The sequence below is a fragment of the Oncorhynchus mykiss genome, chromosome 2 (genome assembly GCF_013265735.2).
Source record: "Oncorhynchus mykiss isolate Arlee chromosome 2, USDA_OmykA_1.1, whole genome shotgun sequence".
NCBI lineage: Eukaryota > Metazoa > Chordata > Actinopteri > Salmoniformes > Salmonidae > Oncorhynchus > Oncorhynchus mykiss.
This window is the reverse complement of record NC_048566.1, coordinates 24,942,848-24,963,036: the sequence shown is the minus strand read 5'-3', so window position 1 is coordinate 24,963,036 and position 20,189 is coordinate 24,942,848. Positions and strand designations below refer to the sequence as shown.

The window sequence follows — 20,189 nt, the reverse complement described above, 5'->3', positions numbered from 1 at the left end:
ACTGATCCGTGTAAAGGAAAGAATGAATGAGGCCATGTATTGTGAGACTTTGAGTGAAAACCTCCTTCCATCAGCAAGGGCATTGAAGATGAAACGTGGCTGGGTCTTTCAGCATGACAATGATCCCAAACACACCTCCCGGGCAATGAAGGAGTGGCTTCGTAAGAAGCATTTCAAGGTCCTGGAGTGGCCTAGCCAGTTTTCAGATCTCAACCCCATAGAAAATCTTTGGAGGGAGTTGAAAGTCCGTGTTGCCCAGCAACAGCCCCAAAACATCACTGCTCTAGAGAAGATCTGCATGGAGGAATGGGCCAAAATACCAGCAACAGTGTGTGAAAACCTTGTGAAGACTTACAGAAAACATTTGACCTCTGTTATTGCCAACAAAGGGTATATAACAAAGTATTGAGATAAACTTTTATTATTGGCCAAATACTTATTTTCCACCATAATTTGCAAATAAATTCAATAAAAATCCTACAATTATGATTTTCTGTTTTTTTTCTTTCTCATTTTGTCTGTCATAGTTGAAGTGTACCTATGATGAAAATTACAGGCCTCTCTCATCTTTTTAAGTGGGAGAACTTGCACAATTGGTGGCTGACTAAATACTTTTTTGCCCCACTGTATATACTGTACTCTATACCATCTACTGCATCTTGCCTATGCCGTTCGGCCATCGCTCATCCATATATTTATATGTGCAAATTCTTATTCATTCCTTTACACTTGTGTGTAAAAGGTAATTGTTGTGAAATTGTTAGATTACTTGTTAGATATTACTGCATGGTCGGAACTAGAAGCACAAGCATTTCGCTACACTTGCATTAACAGCTGCTAACCATGTGTATGTGACCAATAACATTTGATTTGATTTGAACCTTTTACTGCAGTCGGCTAAATCAGGGTCACTCAGAGTGTTTCTTGGTAGTCTTAAACAAACCTACTTTGAATCGAAAGTATACATCTCATACACATGGTTATGGGCTTAAAAAAAGAAACCTGTACCATGTCACTTATAGAGTTGAAATGTATAATTGTTTTTGTTTGCATCCCAATAATACACGTTAAGTACATCACAGAAGACTGAAATGTAACAAAACCGTTTGCCATAGAAACACCAGATTTCCGACTGTCAGTGTAAAAGTTTGGGGTTGCTTAGAAATGTCCTTGTTTTTGAAAGAAAAACTAAACACTTTTGTCCATTAAAATAACATCAAATTAATCAGAAATACAGTGTAGACATTGTTAATGTTGTAAATGACTATTGTAGCTGGAAACGGCAGATTTTTTAATGGAATATCTACATAGGAGTACAGAGGCCCATTATCAGCAACCATCACTCCTGTGTTCCAATGGCACATTGTGTTAGCTCATCCAAGTTTATCATTTTAAAAGGCTAACTGATCATTTGAAAACCCTTTTGCAATTATATTAACACAGCTGCAAACTGTTGTCCTGATTAAAGAAGCAATGAAACTGGCCTTCTTTAGACAAGTTGAGTATCTGGAGCAGCCTTCATTTCTCAGAACAAGAATAGACTGACGAGTTTCAGAAGAAAGTTTTTTTTTCTGGCCATTTTGAGCCTGTAATCGAACCCACAAATGCTGATGTTTATTTTTTTTAAATGTGCTTTTCTTTCAACAACAAGGACATTTATAAGTGACCCAAACTTTTGAACAGTAGTGTATAACTTAATAACATTCCACAAGAAGCCACTAGTCATTTGACTGCATGAAAGGGCTACAGCAGGGTATTTACTTTAAACGTAAAATGTTTAGTTCTCTGTTAGGTTTATAGTAGCTTTATAGAAGCTTTTCAGTCACCTTTGTCAGTGTCCCCTCTCTCTCTCTCTCTCTCTCGTCTAGATGTTCTTAATTGGTTTACTAAATCTTTCCTCCTTTCAAATACTATACATCAAATACTTTTTGAGGCCGTGTCCGCTTCAAAGTTAAACTTCAGGTGGCTTTGCCAGACTACCCATCATGCATCGCACCTTTATGCCCTTGAACACCCTCTTTTTTTAGCTGGCTCCTCACCACTCCTCTGACTAGGTTACAAACAGAGAGAGGAGGAGAGAGGAGAGCAGCTGATAAGGTCTATAGATAGATAGAGAGGGTGGGAATGTTTAAAAGGACCAATACAGGAGACAGGAGAGAAAGAGAAAGATAGTGAGGAAGACAGAAAGTGATGGAGGGAGAGGGGGAGAAAGAGAGGGAAAGAGATCTCTTTGAGTTGGATAGCAGATTATTGGGCTAGTCGGCTATATTATTGATCCCTTTCAATTCCCTGACAGAAGATTGTTGTAGTGGTCAGAGAATAATCTCACCAAACCAAAGCAATTAGTTATATCACTCGGCATGTACAGTGCATTCAGAGAGTATTAAGACCCATTGACTTTTTCCACATTTTGTTACGTTACAGACTTATTCTAAAATTGATTCAATTGTTTATTTTTTTAATCATCAATCTACACCAATACCCCATAATGACAAAGCAAAACTATTTATTTTTGTATTTTTCCAAAGAAAAGCAAAGAGGCACTGAGTTTGAAGGTAGGCCTTGAAATAAATCCACAGGTACACCTCCAGTTGATTCAAATGTTGTCAATTAGCAGAAGCTTCTAAAGCCATGACATAATTTTCTGAAATTTTCCAAGTTGTTTAAAGGCACAGTCAACTTAGTGTATGTAAACTTCTGACCCACTGGAATTGTGATACGGTGATTTATAAATTAAATAATCTGTCTGTAAACAATTGTTGGAAAAATTACTTGTATCATGCACTAAGTAGATGTCCTAACCGACTTGACAAAACTATAGTTTGTTAACAAGAAATCAATGGAGTGGTTGAAAAACGAGTTTTACTGACTCCAACCTCCAAACTTCTGACTTCAACTGTAAGTAACAATACTTTAATGTTCTACTTAAGTAGTTTTCTTTTGTTTCTGTACTTTACTTTATTATTTATATTCTTGACAAGTTTTACTTTTGCTTCACTATATTCCTAAAGAAAATAATACTAGTACTCGTTACATTTTGAATGCTTAGCAGGACTGGAAAATGACCCAATTCACGCACTTATCAAGAGACCATCCCTGGGAATCCCCTGCTTCTGATTTAGTGGACTCATTAAACACAAAATCTTAATTTGTAAATGATGTCTGCGTGTTGTAGTGTGCCCTTGGCTATCTGTAAATAATACAATAAATAAATAAATTGTGCTGCCTGGTTTGCATAATAAAAGCTATTTTAAATGATTTATACTTCTACTTTTGATACTGAAGTATATTTTTGCAGTTACATTTACTTTTGATACTTAAATATATTTTAAACCAAATACTTTTCGACTTTTACTCAAGTAGTATTTTACTGGGTGACTTTCACTTTTTCTTGAGTCATTTTCTAAAGTAAAGTATCTTTACTTTTACTCAAGTATGACAATTGGGTATTTTTTTACACCAATGACCAATAGATGCTACTACATGTGTTAGCATCTCCTTGTTCTCATCAAATCTCTGAGCCAGTAAAATGTGTGAAAGCTGGTTGAGATCCGACATGATTTTGTTTGTACCGTGGCATGCCACAATTACATGGTAAACAACACCTGTTTGATAATATATTCTCTGCCTGATTTTACTGAGAGAGATGGGGGTAGAGGGGAGAGAGATGGGGGTAGATGGGAGAGAGATGGGGGTAGAGGGGAGAGAGATGGGGGTAGAGGGGAGAGAGATGACGGTAGAGGGGAGAGAGGGATGGAAAGAGAGAGATGAGATATACAGTGCCTTGCGAAAGTATTCGGCCCCCTTGAACTTTGCGACCTTTTGCCACATTTCAGGCTTCAAACATAAAGATATAAAACTGTATTCTTTTGTGAAGAATCAATAACAAGTGGGACATTATCATGAATTGGAACGACATTTATTGGATATTTCAAACTTTTTTAACAAATCAAAAACTGAAAAATTGGGCGTGCAAAATTATTCAGCCCCCTTAAGTTAATACTTTGTAGCGCCATCTTTTGCTGCGATTACAGCTGTAATTCGCTTGGGGTATGTCTCTATCAGTTTTTGCACATCGAGAGACTAAAATTTTTTCCCATTCCTCCTTGCAAAACAGCTCGAGCTCAGTGAGGTTGGATGGAGAGCATTTGTGAACAGCAGTTTTCAGTTCTTTCCACAGATTCTCGATTGGATTCAGGTCTGGACTTTGACTTGGCCATTCTAACACCTGGATATGTTTATTTTTGAACCATTCCATTGTAGATGTTGCTTTATGTTTTGGATCATTGTCTTGTTGGAAGACAAATCTCCGTCCCAGTCTCAGGTCTTTTGCAGACTCCATCAGGTTTTCTTCCAGAATGGTCCTGTATTTGGCTCCATCCATCTTCCCATCAATTTTAACCATCTTCCCTGTCCCTGCTGAAGAAAAGCAGGCCCAAACCATGATGCTGCCACCACCATGTTTGACAGTGGGGATGGTGTGTTGCTTTTACGCCAAACATAACGTTTTGCATTGTTGCCAAAAAGTTTAATTTTGGTTTCATCTGACCAGAGCACCTTCTTCCACATGTTTGGTGTGTCTCCCAGGTGTCTTGGGGCAAACTTTAACCAACAATTTTTATGGATATCTTTAAGAAATGGCTTTCTTCTTGCCACTCTTCCATAAAGGCCAGATTTGTGCAATATACGACTGATTGTTGTCCTATGGACAGAGTCTCCCACCTCAGCTGTAGATCTCTGCAGTTCATCCAGAGTGATCATGGGCCTCTTGGCTGCATCTCTGATCAGTTTTCTCCTTGTATGAGCTGAAAGTTTAGAGGAACGGCCAGGTCTTGGTAGATTTGCAGTGGTCTGATACTCCTTCCATTTCAATATTATCGCTTGCACAGTGCTCCTTGGGATGTTTAAAGCTTGGGAAATCTTTTTGTATCCAAATCCGGCTTTACACTTCTTCACAACAGTATCTCGGACCTGCCTGGTGTGTTCCTTGTTCTTCATGATGCTCTCTGAGCTTTTAACGGACCTCTGAGACTATCACAGTGCAGGTGCATTTATACGGAGACTTGATTACACACAGGTGGATTGTATTTATCATCATTAGTCATTTAGGTCAACATTGGATCATTCAGAGATCCTCACTGAACTTCTGGAGAGAGTTTGCTGCACTGAAAGTAAAGGGGCTGAATAATTTTGCACGCCCAATTTTTCAGTTTTTGATTTGTTAAAAAAGTTTGAAATATCCAATAAATGTCGTTCCACTTCATGATTGTGTCCCACTTGTTGTTGATTCTTCACAAAAAAATACAGTTTTATATCTTTATGTTTGAAGCCTGAAATGTGGCAAAAGGTCGCAAAGTTCAAGGGGGCCGAATACTTTCGCAAGGCACTGTATATATATATATAGTGGAGAAAGCAAGAAAGAGGGTGAGTGGGGTAGATAAAAAGAGAGAGAGAGTGAGGGGCAGCGAACGAGAAAGGGAGGGGAAGAGAGGGAAGAGGAAGACAGGATCCAGAGCGTGAAAGAGGACATTAGTAATCTCCCCAGCTGTTCGTACTAACAAAGAGGATGTGCTGGCTCCTGTTCTTTTGTGTCAGTTTATCAGCTTCTCTGATCTTATTTACAAAGCATCTGGTGGTCTGAGAGCCAGGGACAGGGACAGACCCCCAGCCAGCATGTTCAGCCTTAGAGGAGAGGAGGACCGAGTCAGAGATATGGAGGATTATCTCTTATTATGGTCATGCTTCCATCACTCCATTCACCTTGTATAACATTTCTGAGACTGCATGCCAATACTCCACAGACACACACACACACACGCACACAACCACACACCCTCCTGGTTTTAGAAGCAGTGGTCCTTCCCCTTCTGTTCCCCTCCCTCTCTCCTGTAGCCAGTGTGTGTCCAGGCACGTCAGGCTCAAAGCCTATCTCACACATCATGCACACTTACAGAAAGGCCTTATCAGAGTGGAAAAGATACTTACCTCCAGAGACTGATCCAGTGTTCGTCCACCCCTGTCCTCTCTCCAACCTAACAGGTGGAGCCCTATGTGATGTTCAAGAAGTCAGACAAGCCCCTTTACGGTAACGACCGCTTTGAGGGTTACTGTATCGACCTGCTGAGGGAGCTGGCTAGCATCCTGGGGTTCACCTACGAGTTGCGTCTGGTGGAGGACGGCCGCTACGGGGCCCAGGACGAGACCACGGGCCAGTGGAACGGCATGGTCAAGGAGCTGATTGACCACGTGAGTCTGGACCTACCTCACTACTCGGAAATTTTCTATGTAAATTATTCCAGTTTAATTAATGAGGTGGTAAAGAGTTAGAGGCCGTGGGAGGGAATGTATTTTGTCGGAAGTGTGTGTGACAAGGGTTTGTATAGTTGTATTTTTTATGACAAACATGTTTTTGGCTTAGAGAGAGAGGGAGAGAGACAATGAGAAAGAAAAAGGGAGAGAGATAGAGGTAGAGTGGTAGAGCGGTAGAGAGGTAGAGAGGTAGAGCAGTAGAGAGCTAGAGAGGTAGAGTGGTAGAGAGCTAGAGAGGTAGAGAGCTAGAGAGGTAGAGCGGTAGAGAGGTAGAGAGGTAGAGCGGTAGAGAGGTGAGAGAGGTAGAGAGGTAGAGAGGTGAGAGAGGTAGAGAGGTAGAGCGGTAGAGAGGTGAGAAAGGTAGAGAGGTAGAGCGGTAGAGAGGTAGAGAGGTGAGATAGGTAGAGTGGTAGAGCGGTAGAGAGGTAGAGTGGTAGAGAGGTAGAGTGGTAGAGAGGTAGAGTTGTAGATAGGTGGAGCGGTAGAGAGGTAGAGCGGTAGAGAGGTAGAGCGGTAGAGTGGTAGACAGGTGGAGAGGTAGAGCGGTAGAGAGGTGGAGCGGTAGAGAGGTAGAGGTTGAGATAGGTAGAGAGGTGGAGCGGTAGGGAGGTAGAGAGGTGAGATTGGTTGAGAGGTAGAGAGGTAGAGAGGTAGAGCGGTAGAGCGGTAGAGAGGTGAGAAAGGTAGAGAGGTGGAGCGGTAGAGAGGTAGAGAGGTGAGATAGGTAGAGCGGTAGAGAGGTAGAGTGGTAGAGCGGTAGAGTGGTAGACAGGTGGAGAGGTAGAGCGGTAGAGAGGTGGAGCGGTAGAGAGGTAGAGCGGTAGAGAGGTAGAGAGGTAGAGCGGTAGAGTGATAGACAGGTAGAGAGGTAGAGAGGTAGAGTGGTAGAGAGGTAGAGTGGTAGAGAGGTAGAGAGGTGGAGCGGTAGAGAGGTAGAGCGGTAGAGAGGTAGAGAGGTAGAGGTTGAGATAGGTAGAGAGGTGGAGCGGTAGAGAGGTAGAGAGGTGAGATAGGTAGAGAGGTAGAGAGGTAGAGCGGTAGAGCGGTAGAGAGGTGAGAAAGGTAGAGAGGTAGAGTGGTAGAGAGGTAGAGTGGTAGAGAGGTAGAGAGGTAGAGAGGTGGAGCGATAGAGAGGTAGAGCGGTAGAGAGGTAGAGAGGTAGAGGTTGAGATAGGTAGAGAGGTGGAGCGGTAGAGAGGTAGAGAGGTGAGATAGGTAGAGAGGTAGAGAGGTAGAGCGGTAGAGCGGTAGAGAGGTGAGAAAGGTAGAGAGGTGGAGTGGTAGAGAGGTAGAGAGGTGAGATAGGTAGAGCGGTAGAGAGGTAGAGTGGTAGAGCGGTAGAGTGGTAGACAGGTGGAGAGTTAGAGCGGTAGAGAGGTGGAGCGGTAGAGCGGTAGAGAGGTAGAGGTTGAGATAGGTAGAGAGGTAGAGCGGTAGAGAGGTAGAGAGGTGAGATAGGTAGAGAGGTAGAGCGGTAGAGAGGTAGAGCGGTAGAGAGGTAGAGAGGTAGAGTGGTAGAGAGAGGTAGAGAGGTAGAGAGGTGGAGCGGTAGAGAGGTAGAGAGGTAGAGAGAGCGGTAGAGAGGTTGAGCGGTAGAGAGGTAGAGTGGTAGAGAGGTAGAGAGGTAGAGTGGTAGAGAGGTAGCGTGGTAGAGAGGTAGAGCGGTAGAGTGATAGACAGGTGGAGAGGTAGAGCGGTAGAGAGGTGGAGCGGTAGAGCGGTAGAGAGGTAGAGGTTGAGATAGGTAGAGAGGTAGAGCGGTAGACAGGTAGAGAGGTGAGATAGGTAGAGAGGTTGAGAGGTAGAGCGGTAGAGAGGTAGAGAGGTAGAGCGGTAGAGAGAGAGGTAGAGAGGTGGAGCGGTAGAGAGGTAGAGATAGAGAGAGAGCGGTAGAGAGGTGGAGCGGTAGAGAGGTACAGAGGTAGAGAGGTGGAGCGGTAGAGATGTGGAGCGGTAGAGGTAGAGAGGTAGAGCGGTAGAGCGGTAGAGAGGTAGAGCGGTAGAGCGGCAGAGGTAGAGAGGTAGAGCGGTAGAGGTAGAGCGGTAGAGATAAAGATAGGTGGAGCGGTAGAGAGTGGTAGAGTGGTAGAGCGGTAGAGAGTTGTAGAGAGGTGAGATAGGTAGAGAGGTAGAGCGGTAGAGAGGTGAGAAAGGTAGAGAGGTGGAGCGGTAGAGAGGTAGAGAGGTGAGATAGGTTGAGCGGTAGAGAGGTAGAGTGGTAGAGCGGTAGAGTGGTAGACAGGTGGAGAGGTAGAGCGGTAGAGAGGTGGAGCGGTAGAGCGGTAGAGAGGTAGAGGTTGAGATAGGTAGAGAGGTAGAGCGGTAGAGAGGTAGAGAGGTGAGATAGGTAGAGAGGTAGAGCGGTAGAGAGGTAGAGCGGTAGAGAGGTAGAGAGGTAGAGGTTGAGATAGGTAGAGAGGTGGAGCGGTAGAGAGGTAGAGAGGTGAGATAGGTAGAGAGGTAGAGAGGTAGAGCGGTAGAGCGGTAGAGAGGTGAGAAAGGTGGAGCGGTAGAGAGGTAGAGAGGTGAGATAGGTAGAGCGGTAGAGAAGTAGAGCGGTAGAGCGGTAGAGTGGTAGACAGGTGGAGAGGTAGAGCGGTAGAGAGGTGGAGCGGTAGAGAGGTAGAGGTTGAGATAGGTAGAGAGGTAGAGCGGTAGAGAGGTAGAGCGGTAGAGGTAGAGAGGTAGAGCGGTAGAGGTAGAGCGGTAGAGATAAAGAGAGGTGGAGTGGTAGAGAGTGGTAGAGTGGTAGAGCGGTAGAGAGTTGTAGAGAGGTGAGATAGGTAGAGAGGTAGAGCGGTAGAGAGGTAGAGGTTGAGATAGGTAGAGAGGTAGAGAGGTATAGCGGTAGAGCGGTAGAGAGGTGAGAAAGGTAGAGAGGTGGAGCGGTAGAGAGGTAGAGTGGTAGAGCGGTAGAGTGGTAGACAGGTGGAGAGGTAGAGCGGTAGAGAGGTGGAGCGGTAGAGCGGTAGAGAGGTAGAGGTTGAGATAGGTAGAGAGGTAGAGCGGTAGAGAGGTAGAGAGGTGAGATAGGTAGAGAGGTAGAGCGGTAGAGAGGTAGAGAGGTAGAGGTTGAGATAGGTAGAGAGGTGGAGCGGTAGAGGTAGAGAGGTGAGATAGGTAGAGAGGTAGAGAGGTAGAGAGGTAGAGCGGTAGAGCGGTAGAGAGGTGAGAAAGGTAGAGAGGTGGAGAGGTGAGATAGGTAGAGCGGTAGAGAGGTAGAGTGGTAGAGCGGTAGAGTGGTAGACAGGTGGAGAGGTAGAGCGGTAGAGAGGTGGAGCGGTAGAGAGGTAGAGGTTGAGATAGGTAGAGAGGTAGAGCGGTAGAGAGGTAGAGAGGTAGAGAGGTAGAGCGGTAGAGAGGTAGAGTGGTAGAGAGAGGTAGAGAGGTGGAGCGGTAGAGAGGTAGAGATAGAGAGAGAGCGGTAGAGAGGTAGAGCGGTAGAGCGGTAGAGGGGTGAGATAGGTAGTGCGGTAGAGAGGTAGAGTGGTAGAGCGGTAGAGAGGTAGAGTGGTAGAGAGGTAGAGAGGTAGAGTGGTAGAGTGGTAGAGAGGTGGAGCGGTAGAGAGGTAGAGCGTTAGAGAGGTAGAGAGGTAGAGCGGTAGAGTGATAGACAGGTGGAGAGGTAGAGCGGTAGAGAGGTGGAGCGGTAGAGCGGTAGAGAGGTAGAGGTTGAGATAGGTAGAGAGGTAGAGCGTTAGACAGGTAGAGAGGTGAGATAGGTAGAGAGGTTGAGAGGTAGAGAGGTAGAGCGGTAGAGAGGTAGAGCGGTAGAGAGGTAGAGAGGTAGAGCGGTAGAGAGAGAGGTAGAGAGGTGGAGCGGTAGAGAGGTAGAGATAGAGAGAGAGCGGTAGAGAGGTGGAGCGGTATAGAGGTACAGAGGTAGAGAGGTGGAGCGGTAGAGATGTGGAGCGGTAGAGGTAGAGAGGTAGAGCGGTAGAGCGGTAGAGCGGTAGAGTGGTAGAGAGGTAGAGCGGTAGAGAGGTAGAGCGGTAGAGGTAGAGAGGTAGAGCGGTAGAGGTAGAGCGGTAGAGATAAAGAGAGGTGGAGAGGTAGAGAGTGGTAGAGCGGTAGAGAGTTGTAGAGAGGTAGAGCGGTAGAGGTAGAGTGGTAGAGATAGATAGAGAGGTAGAGCGGTAGAGAGAGAGAGGTGGAGCGGTAGAGAGTGGTAGAGCGGTAGAGAGAGAGAGGTGGAGCGGTAGAGAGAGAGAGGTAGAGAGGTAGAGCGGTAGAGCGGTAAAGAGGTAGAGCGGTAGAGGTAGAGAGGTAGAGCGGTAGAGGTAGAGCGGTAGAGATAAAGAGAGGTGGAGCGGTAGAGAGTGGTAGAGTGGTAGAGCGGTAGAGAGTTGTAGAGAGGTAGAGCGGTAGAGGTAGAGTGGTAGAGATAGATAGAGAGGTAGAGCGGTAGAGAGAGAGAGGTGGAGCGGTAGAGAGTGGTAGAGTGGTAGAGCGGTAGAGAGAGAGAGGTGGAGCGGTAGAGAGAGAGAGAGGTGGAGCGGTAGAGAGTGGTAGAGCGGTAGAGAGGTAGAGAGATAGAGTGGTAGAGCGGTAGAGAGGTAGAGTGGTAGAGCGGTAGAGAGGTAGAGAGGTAGAGTGGTAGAGAGGTAGAGAGGTAGAGAGGTAGAGAGGTAGAGTGGTAGAGCGGTAGAGAGGTAGAGAGGTAGAGAGGTGGAGAGGTAGAGCGGTGGAGCGGTAGAGAGGTAGAGAGGTAGAGTGGTAGAGAGATAGAGAGGTGGAGCGGTAGAGGTAGAGCGGTGGAGCGGTAGAGAGGTGGAGCGGTAGAGAGGTGGAGCGGTAGAGAGGTGGAGCGGTAGAGAGGTGGAGCGGTAGAGGTAGAGAGGTGGAGCGGTAGAGAGGTAGAGAGGTGGAGCGGTAGAGATGTGGAGTGGTAGAGAGGTGGAGGGGTAGAGAGGTGGAGTGTTGTAGAGGTGGAGAGGTAGAGAGTTGGAGCGGTAGAGAGGTGGAGCGGTAGAGAGGTGGAGCGTTGTAGAGGTGGAGAGGTAGAGAGGTGGAGCAGTAGAGGTAGAGAGGTGGAGCGGTAGAGAGGTGGAGCGGTAGAGTGGTGGAGCGGTAGAGAGGTGGAGCGTTGTAGAGGTGGAGAGGTAGAGCGGTAGAGAGGTAGAGTGGTAGAGAGGTGGAGCGGTAGAGAGGTGTAGCGGTAGAGGTGGAGAGGTAGAGAGGTGGAGCGGTAGAGAGGTGGAGCGGTAGAGGTGGAGAGGTAGAGCGGTAGAGCGGTAGAGCGGTAGATAGGTGGAGCGGTAGAGAGTGGTAGCGGTAGAGGTGGAGAGGTAGAGAGGTAGAGCGGTAGAGGTGGAGCGGTAGAGAGTGGTAGAGGTAGAGAGGTGGAGCAGTAGAGGTAGAGAGGTGGAGAGTGGGAGAGCGGGAGAGGTAGAGAGGTAGAGCGGTAGAGCGGTAGAGAGTGGTAGAGGTAGATGTAGAGACAGAGAGACAGAGAGAGAGAGAGACATCAGCTCCTATACTCGTTCCTGACCGGGTGTACAGCATGGATTCTGGCTTGACTCGTTTCCCCTGCAGAGCTTATTAAAACATACACTCACACACACACACACACACACTGCCCACGGACTATATCATTAAGTTTGACAAAGTAAGACCCAGATAGTATAAGCTGTGCACAGGCAGGCAGAAAAATAACAGGCTCGCCGCAGCCAATGCTCAATATCTGACCCCATTAAATAACACTGCATCTCCCTCAACTGTGGTACACTGGACCAACGGCCATGTTTGTTTTGATCATGCAGAGGCTGGAGGGAGAGGGATCCCAGAGATTTGACACACACAGGGCCCAATTCCTGCGAGGTTATTGGAGTGTTGGCTGTTATGTAGATGTATACCCACCTATCTCTAGACAGCAAAGGAATGCATCCCAAATGGCACCCCATTTCCTACATACTGTAGTGCACTACGTTTGACCAGAGCTCTAACGTAGTGCACTGTATAGGGAATAGGGTGGCATTTGGGACTCATATATACTGTAGGCAGACAGGATCTGTGGTGGACAAAACAGACAGTAATTGGCCTGGACAACCCTTCACAGGAGTTTACACTAGCTCGGCTCACCAGGACATGGTGAATTGAGCTGAAGAAGCTGAACATATCCAATCAAATGGAGTTGAAGGAAATCACTGGTGCTCTCTGACTAATGCTTAGTGTCATAGAACTAGAGTACTGTAGATGCACCTGGATACATTCAGTTGAAATAGGACCTAGACATGAGCTACATTAAGTGATCTAAATCGCATTGCGACTTAATCCTATTGTGTCTCACTTGGCCTTAAATGACATGGAACAGATAAAGACATTATAGTGGCTGGGACCAAACCACCTCATTCAATCTATATTGATGTATGACAACCTTGTTGGGGACAAACAGGATATTTCATTGTGAAATGATGTTGCTGACCTTGCTGTGAGTGTTTAGCATGTACCTGTGTCACAATGGAGCCGCAGATTGATCAACCACACAGGTTCAACCACACAGGTTTAACCCCACTTAGAGAGACCGGATTGGTTGGGATGTTTCGGATGTGACTTTGGCCCAGTTGAAAGGTCAAGCTCAACATACTGTATTAGCATGAACAAGGACTCGCACTCTGAGCCATGGCGGAGGGATACGTATGGATGGAATATGAGTGATGAGGCTGTGGAAGAATGTAGATAAAAAAAGAAGAACCCCTGATTCAGTGTTGTGAAGAAATAGGGTTGTTATGAAATAACAACTAAATATGATTCTCTCAGATCAGAGACACAATATAACATGCAGATGTCTGTGTTCTTATGAGTATGGCGATTGGTTGAACATTATCTTGTTTTCTGGGAACTACTTCTTCCATCGCTCACGCCCTCCCTCCTCCACCCTGAAACTCCTCTGCCCCAGTGGCTGTGGTTGATAGGACCATCCATCCTCTAAATGGGGTGGGGGTGTACATGGGGAGGGGGGGTTGCCTTAGTTTAGGTTCAACGTCAGACAAGGAAAGGATGTATGTGAGATGGAGGGATAGAAAGAGCATACAGTGGGGCAAAAAAAGTATTTAGTCAGCCACCAATTGTGCAAGTTCTCCCACTTAAAAAGATGAGAGGCCTGTAATTTTCATCATAGGTACACGTCAACTATGACAGACAAAATTAGGAAAAAAAATCCAGAAAATCACATTGTAGGATTTTTAATGAATTTATTTGCAAATTATGGTGGAAAATAAGTATTTGGTCAATAACAAAAGTTTATCTCAATACTTTGTTATATACCCTTTGTTGGCAATGACAGAGGTCAAACATTTTCTGTAAGTCTTCACAAGGTTTTAACACATTGTTGCTGGTATTTTGTACCATTCCTCCATGCAGATCTCCTCTAGAGCAGTGATGTTTTGGGGCTGTTGCTGGGCAACACAGACTTTCAACTCCCTCCAAAGATGTTCTATGGGGTTGAGATCTGGAGACTGGCTAGGCCACTCCAGGACCTTGAAATGCTTCTTACGAAGCCACTCCTTCGTTGCCCGGGCGGTGTGTTTGGGAACATTGTCATGCTGAAAGACCCAGCCACGTTTCATCTTCAATGCCCTTGCTGATGGAAGGAGGTTTTCACTCAAAATCTCACGATACATGGCCCCATTCATTCTTTCCTTTACACGGATCCGTCGTCCTGGTCCCTTTGCAGAAAAACAGCCCAAAGCATGATGTTTCCACCCCCATGCTTCACAGAAGGTATGGTGTTCTTTGGATGCAACTCAGCATTCTTTGTCCTCCAAACACGACGAGTTGAGTTTTTACCAAAAAGTTATATTTTGGTTTCATCTGACCATATGACATTCTCCCAATCTTCTTCTGGATCATCCAAATGCTCTCTAGCAAACTTCAGACGGGCCTGGACATGTACTGGCTTAAGCAGGGGGACACGTCTGGCACGGCAGGATTTGAGTCCCTGGCGGCGTAGTGTGTTACTGATGGTAGGCTTTGTTACTTTGGTCCCAGCTCTCTGCAGGTTATTCACTAGGTCCCCCCGTGTGGTTCTGGGATTTTTGCTCACCGTTCTTGTGATAATTTTGACCCCACAGCGTGAGATCTTGCGTGGAGCCCCAGATCGAGGGATATTATCAGTGGTCTTGTATGTCTTCCATTTCCTAATAATTGCTCCCACAGTTGATTTCTTCAAACCAAGCTGCTTACCTATTGCAGATTCAGTCTTCCCAGCCTGGTGCAGGTCTACAATTTTGTTTCTGGTGTCCTTTGACAGCTCTTTGGTCTTGGCCATAGTGGAGTTTGGAGTGTGACTGTTTGAGGTTGTGGACAGGTGTCTTTTATACTGATAACAAGTTCAAACAGGTGCCATTAATACAGGTAACGAGTGGAGGACAGAGGAGCCTCTTAAAGAATAAGTTACAGGTCTGTGAGAGCCAGAAATCTTGCTCGTTTGTAGGTGACGAAATACTTATTTTCCACCATAATTTGCAAATAAATTCATTAAAAATCCTACAATGTGATTTTCTGGATTTTTCCCCCTCATTTTTCATATTTTTAAGCGGGCGAACTTGCACAATTGGTGGCTGACTAAATACTTTTTTGTCCCACTGTATAAAAGGGGAGGGGGGTATGTGAGGGAGAGAGTGTGTGTGGAGGAGCGAGCGGGAGAGAGAGAGAGGGAGAGGCAGGGAGAGAGAGAGGGAGAGAGACAGACAGACAGAGAGAGAGAGGGAGAGAGGGCGAGAGCGAGAGCAAGAGCTAGAAGGGCTCTAAATTTCTTCCTAAGTGCCATGTGACGGACTCTGTGATGTGTAAAGGCACTGTTTTCTTAATTTGATTGGCTCTAAATGCTTCCTGCGTCTCTGACTTACAGCCTATCCTTCTTCCTTTTTATGTTGTCTGTTGACAGAAAGCTGATCTGGCTGTGGCTCCCCTGGCCATCACCTACGTGAGGGAGAAGGTCATCGACTTCTCCAAGCCCTTCATGACACTGGGGATAAGTATCCTCTACCGCAAGCCCAACGGAACCAACCCTGGGGTCTTCTCCTTTCTCAACCCCCTCTCACCTGATATCTGGATGTATATTCTGCTGGCTTACTTGGGTGTCAGTTGTGTGCTGTTTGTCATAGCCAGGTAACATGTCAGTTCCAGTAATCAATCAATCAATCAATCAATCAATCAATCAAATGTATTTATAAAGCCCTTCTTACATCAGCTGATGTCACAAAGTGTTGTACAGAAACCCAGCCTAAAACTAAATCACTGCTAATTCATTCACACACTATTATATGCTAACGCCTTAATTATTTAACCTTGCCCCATCTGTCTAGCAAGATAGTCTCTCGGTGATTATGTTACGATCTTGACACTAAGTGGACAATATCTGCTCACTACCTGCTACCAATACCTACTTACTCAGATGACACAGACTTTATAGCTAGCCTCATACTGAAAAATTCAGAAACACATTCACTCAAACTTTTAATAATGCAACCAACTTTGAAGAAAAAGGTACACAGATAAAAGTCTATATAGCTAAATGTCTATATAGCTGAGGAAAGTAGATGTTCCAGCACACAAAGACAGTTCCCTATGGTTCCCTTTCAGCCTTCTCTCCCAGTATAATGGAGGGAGGGCTGAGTGTTCCCTATCGGCAGGCTGCTCTCGAGAGGCAGGCAGGCAGCTGCTGTTAAGTGATTCCTGGGAAGTCTCTGTGTCTCCACACATACCTGCTGTTCCCTGTTCTGCCACAACTATCTGCTGCTCAGGAGATAATGCACACAAACACAAACATTATGATCAGAGACGTTAAACCAGACGTTTCAGGACTGTGTGTGTGCGGTATGTGTGTATGTACAGTACCCAGTCAGAAGTTTTGACTCACCTACTCATTCCAGGGTTTTTCTTTATTTTTTACTATTTTCTACATCGTGAAGACATAAAAACTATGATATAACACATGGAATCATGTAGTAACCACAAAAAAAGTGTTAAACAAATCAAAATATATGTATAATTGAGATTCTTTAAAGTATGGCTTTAAAGCCACCCTTTTCCTTGATGATAGTGTTGCACAATCATGGCATTCTCTCAACCAGCTTCACCTTTCCAACATATGCTAAGCACTTGTTGGTTGCTTTTCCTTCACTCTGTGGTGTAACTCATCCCAAACCATCTCAATTGGGTTGAGGTTGGGTGCTTGTGGAGGCCAGGTCATCTGATGCAGCACTCCATCATATCTATAGATATAAAGTAAAGAAAAACCCTTGAATGAGTAGGTGTGTCCAAACATTTGAGTGGTTGTGTGTGTGTGTGTGTGTGTGTGTGTGTGTGTGTGTGTGTGTGTGTGTGTGTGTGTGTGTGTGTGTGTGTGTGTGTGTGTGTGTGTGTGTGTGTGTGTGTGTGTGTGTGTGTGTGTGCTCGTTGGTGTGAATGGCTGCTGCCCCCCTTTTCCCTGTTGTCTCCAGTGTCTCAAAGTCACTACTGTCTTTTCTTTTCTGTTTTTTTTCTCCACCTTGCCTCAAACATACCAAGTGATATAATCTACATAGTTATCATATCAGCACAGTAAGAACCTGCTAGTTATGACAGTGACCTTAAAAAAGGACAGAGGTGGCTGACAATTGAACAAGCTTGATCATTTATAAGGTTGATTACTCGTTTGCCCAGTATAGAGAGAGTCTGTTTTTTTGTAGGATTATTGGAGAAGTGAAGAGAGGGTATGAAGAGTAAGGCTTTTATGTTAGATCTTGAGAGAAGCTGGTGTGTGTTAGAGCTTGAGGTCAGATGGTGTGTGTTAGATCTTGAGGTAAGTTAGTGTGTGTTAGATCTTGAGGTCAGATGGTGTGTGTTAGATCTTGAGGTCAGCTGGTGTGTGTTAGGTCTTGAGGTCAGCTGGTGTGTGTTAGATCTTGAGGTAAGTTAGTGTGTGTTAGAGCTTGAGGTCAGCTGGTCGGTGTTAGAGCTTGAGGTCAGCTGGTGTGTGTTAGATATTGAGGTCAGCTGGTGTGTGTTAGAGCTTGAGGTCAGCTGGTGTGTGTTAGATCTTGGGGTCAGATGGTGTGTGTTAGATCTTGAGGTCAGATGGTGTGTGTTAGATCTTGGGGTCAGATGGTGTGTGTTAGATCTTGAGGTCAGATGGTGTGTGTTAGATCTTGAGGTCAGCTGGTCTGTGTTAGAGCTTGAGGTCAGATGGTGTGTGTTAGATCTTGAGGTCAGCTGGTGTGTGTTAGAGCTTGAGGTCAGATGGTGTGTGTTAGATCTTGAGGTCAGCTGGTGTGTGTTAGATCTTGAGGTCAGCTGGTGTGTGTTAGAGCTTGAGGTCAGCTGGTGTGTGTTCGAACTTGAGTTGAGCTGGTGTGTGTTACAATTTTAGGTAAATTGATGTGTGTGGAGAATAGGGCCAGTCCTGCAGGAACTTTAGCAGAACTTTTACAGAGAGCGCTAGCATTTTATTGAAATATTCAATCATGATGTAGTGAAGAAGATTTAAATGTAATTTAGCTTTTACATGTGATAAACTGTTTTGTGTTGATATTTTATTTTGATGGATACCATACTGGTTAGTATGATTTATGACCAATAGTAGTACATTTCGTTCTTATATTTTCATCTTGACCTTAGAGGCTGGATATTATTATTGAAATAAGAGCAATGGCATTGTGGATGGTGTAAAGCTCAGCAAAGTGTGTTTTTATGTAGGTAGTAGTGTATCTTTTGTCTGCTTTGTTCAGGCTTAGTTCTCAGGCATGGGAAAGTAGTGCAGAGTTTGACATTTTCACATTTACATTTTTAGTAATTTAGCAGAGCGGCTTCCAGTTATTGTGTTCATTTTAAGATTGGACAACTACATATCACAGTCATAGTACGTATGCTTTTATTCAATAAAGTAGCAAAGTCAGAGCTAGTAAGTGGGAATAAGGTTAAGTGCCAGTGTTAGTTCACAAAATGCTTTTTGGTGTGTGTGTGTGTGGGCAGGGAGGAAAACAGAGTACTCCGTTTGGGGTGTAGGGTTTGATCAGAGCCTGAAAGTAGAGAGGGGCAGTTCCTCTTGCTGCTCCATAGACAAGCACCATAGTCTTGTATCTCTCCCCTTGATCTGGCTGCTCTCACCTGACTAGGGCCGGCGTTTGAGGCACGCTGGAGAAGAAGACAAAGAAAAGATGATGTTAACTCTAAAACCTTTGGTGGAACGTAACTCTTTGAGTTGTATACTCAACAGTTTTAGAGTTAACACGTGTGTGTTACTGGCGATATGATCACACAAGAGAATAACACGCTGCAACTGTCATCTAAGTTGGTTCAGAATATGCACCTATCTTTTTAAATGATCACAGCAAGTAAGTGTTGTTGGGTAAGTGTTCAAATATATCTTTCACTCTGTTTGATTCTCCCTTTAGACACTAGTCATGGTAGGGCTTTGGTAGCATGCATGTACTGTACAGTGTACAGACCCCAGTCGTTCTCTGGAAAGGTAACTAAGCTAACTGTACATATATATGTGTGTGTACACATTTATACATACATTATCTATGTATGCTTGTGTGTGTGTGTTTTGTATGTGTGAGGGGGTTTATGCTACTACGTGTGTGTGTGTGTGTGTGTGTGTGTGTGTGAATGCTGTATGGTGACATTATAAGGACTGGTTTAGGCACCCCCTAGGCAAACTGATCTACATGCCATATTTAGAAACACCGGAGGATACCGTGGGAAAACCACGACATTACTGTATTTACATGATTTAATAAGTTACCCTTCTCATATCACCAGCTGTTGTTGTTGTTGTTGTTGCTTGTGGTAGGTGTTGTTGTTGTTTTCCTCTAATATCTTTCCTACGCTGTTCCTTCTTCCTTTGTTACGTAGGTGATGAAATGAAACATGTGAAACAGTCTCTATCGTACATCCCACGACCTCCACACCATCTCTGTGCATTATCGCCTTGTTACAGTTTGGGGAATCTAATTTCCTGCCTCCTCCTTATCAAATGAATTTTAAAAAGATAAAAACCTGCAGAGGAGCGAATGAGCTCTCTTATCGTCAACAATTTATCCTCAAATTTATGCAGGATTCTGTCGACCAATCTTTTAATTATGTGGTCTCCTACTATTGTTACATCTTGTTGTCACATGCTTGGTGGAAAGAAGACTGCCTCAATATTACACAGTCTCTCCTTCGTTTGTGTTATATCATATGTTCAATACACAGTCTAATACCCTTAACTGCAACATGTTACAACATGCTCATATAACAGACATTTCCCATCCCTTATTCTACATTTGTAGAAGGGGAAGGGGTTGTAATGCAATTTCTATTAGACTCTCCTCCATTACGACAATGAGTCTCAGTGTGCTCTCAAAAGCCCCATGTAAAACAGTTTGTCGGCTTCTCAATGCTACAATACAGATATAGATTTTTTATCATCCTGGAAAGAGAAGCAAACAACAGCATTTGATTGAGGTTTGTGTATAGACAGACATATATAAATGTCTTTTTTCAAGCCGTATGGAATAGTCTTTGGCGACAGCCCCATTCGAACGCTGTTGATGGCTTAGAAGGTTCATATAAAGCCTATAGAGATATATAGCCATGTCTTTTCCCCAGTCATTTAGAATTGAAGAGACTAGACCTGCAACAGCCCCTTTCTAGCGCTCTCTCTGTGTTCATTCTTCTCCCCTAACATTGGTGTTATCAGGCGTATCATCTGTTGAGTTTTCTGCAGGATGACCTTATAAAAAGATAAAAGCCTGCCATTGTTTCTTCTCTGCTGCTGAGTTCCCTTCTTGCCTGTCTGCCCTCCATCCTCCCGCCCGTCTGTCTGGGGTTATCTCTCTCTCTCCCCGCCCCTGCTCTCTCTCTCTCTCTCCTTCCTCTCTTTCCGCTCAGCGGTGACCTTACTCAAAGTT

The 20,189-nt window shown here is 44.8% G+C and overlaps 1 protein-coding gene across 2 annotated transcripts in view; it reads left to right on the top strand.

Moving 5' to 3' along the window:
- LOC110538828 (glutamate receptor ionotropic, kainate 2) overlaps window positions 1-20,189 on the top strand; it is a 247,678-nt gene that overhangs the window by 147,547 nt on the left and 79,942 nt on the right. For both annotated transcript variants that reach the window (XM_036943381.1, XM_036943390.1), the window contains exons 11-12: window positions 6,040-6,246; window positions 15,197-15,420. In XM_036943381.1, coding sequence (XP_036799276.1) covers window positions 6,040-6,246; window positions 15,197-15,420 — 431 coding nt within the window. The remainder of the gene's footprint in view (window positions 1-6,039; window positions 6,247-15,196; window positions 15,421-20,189) is intronic.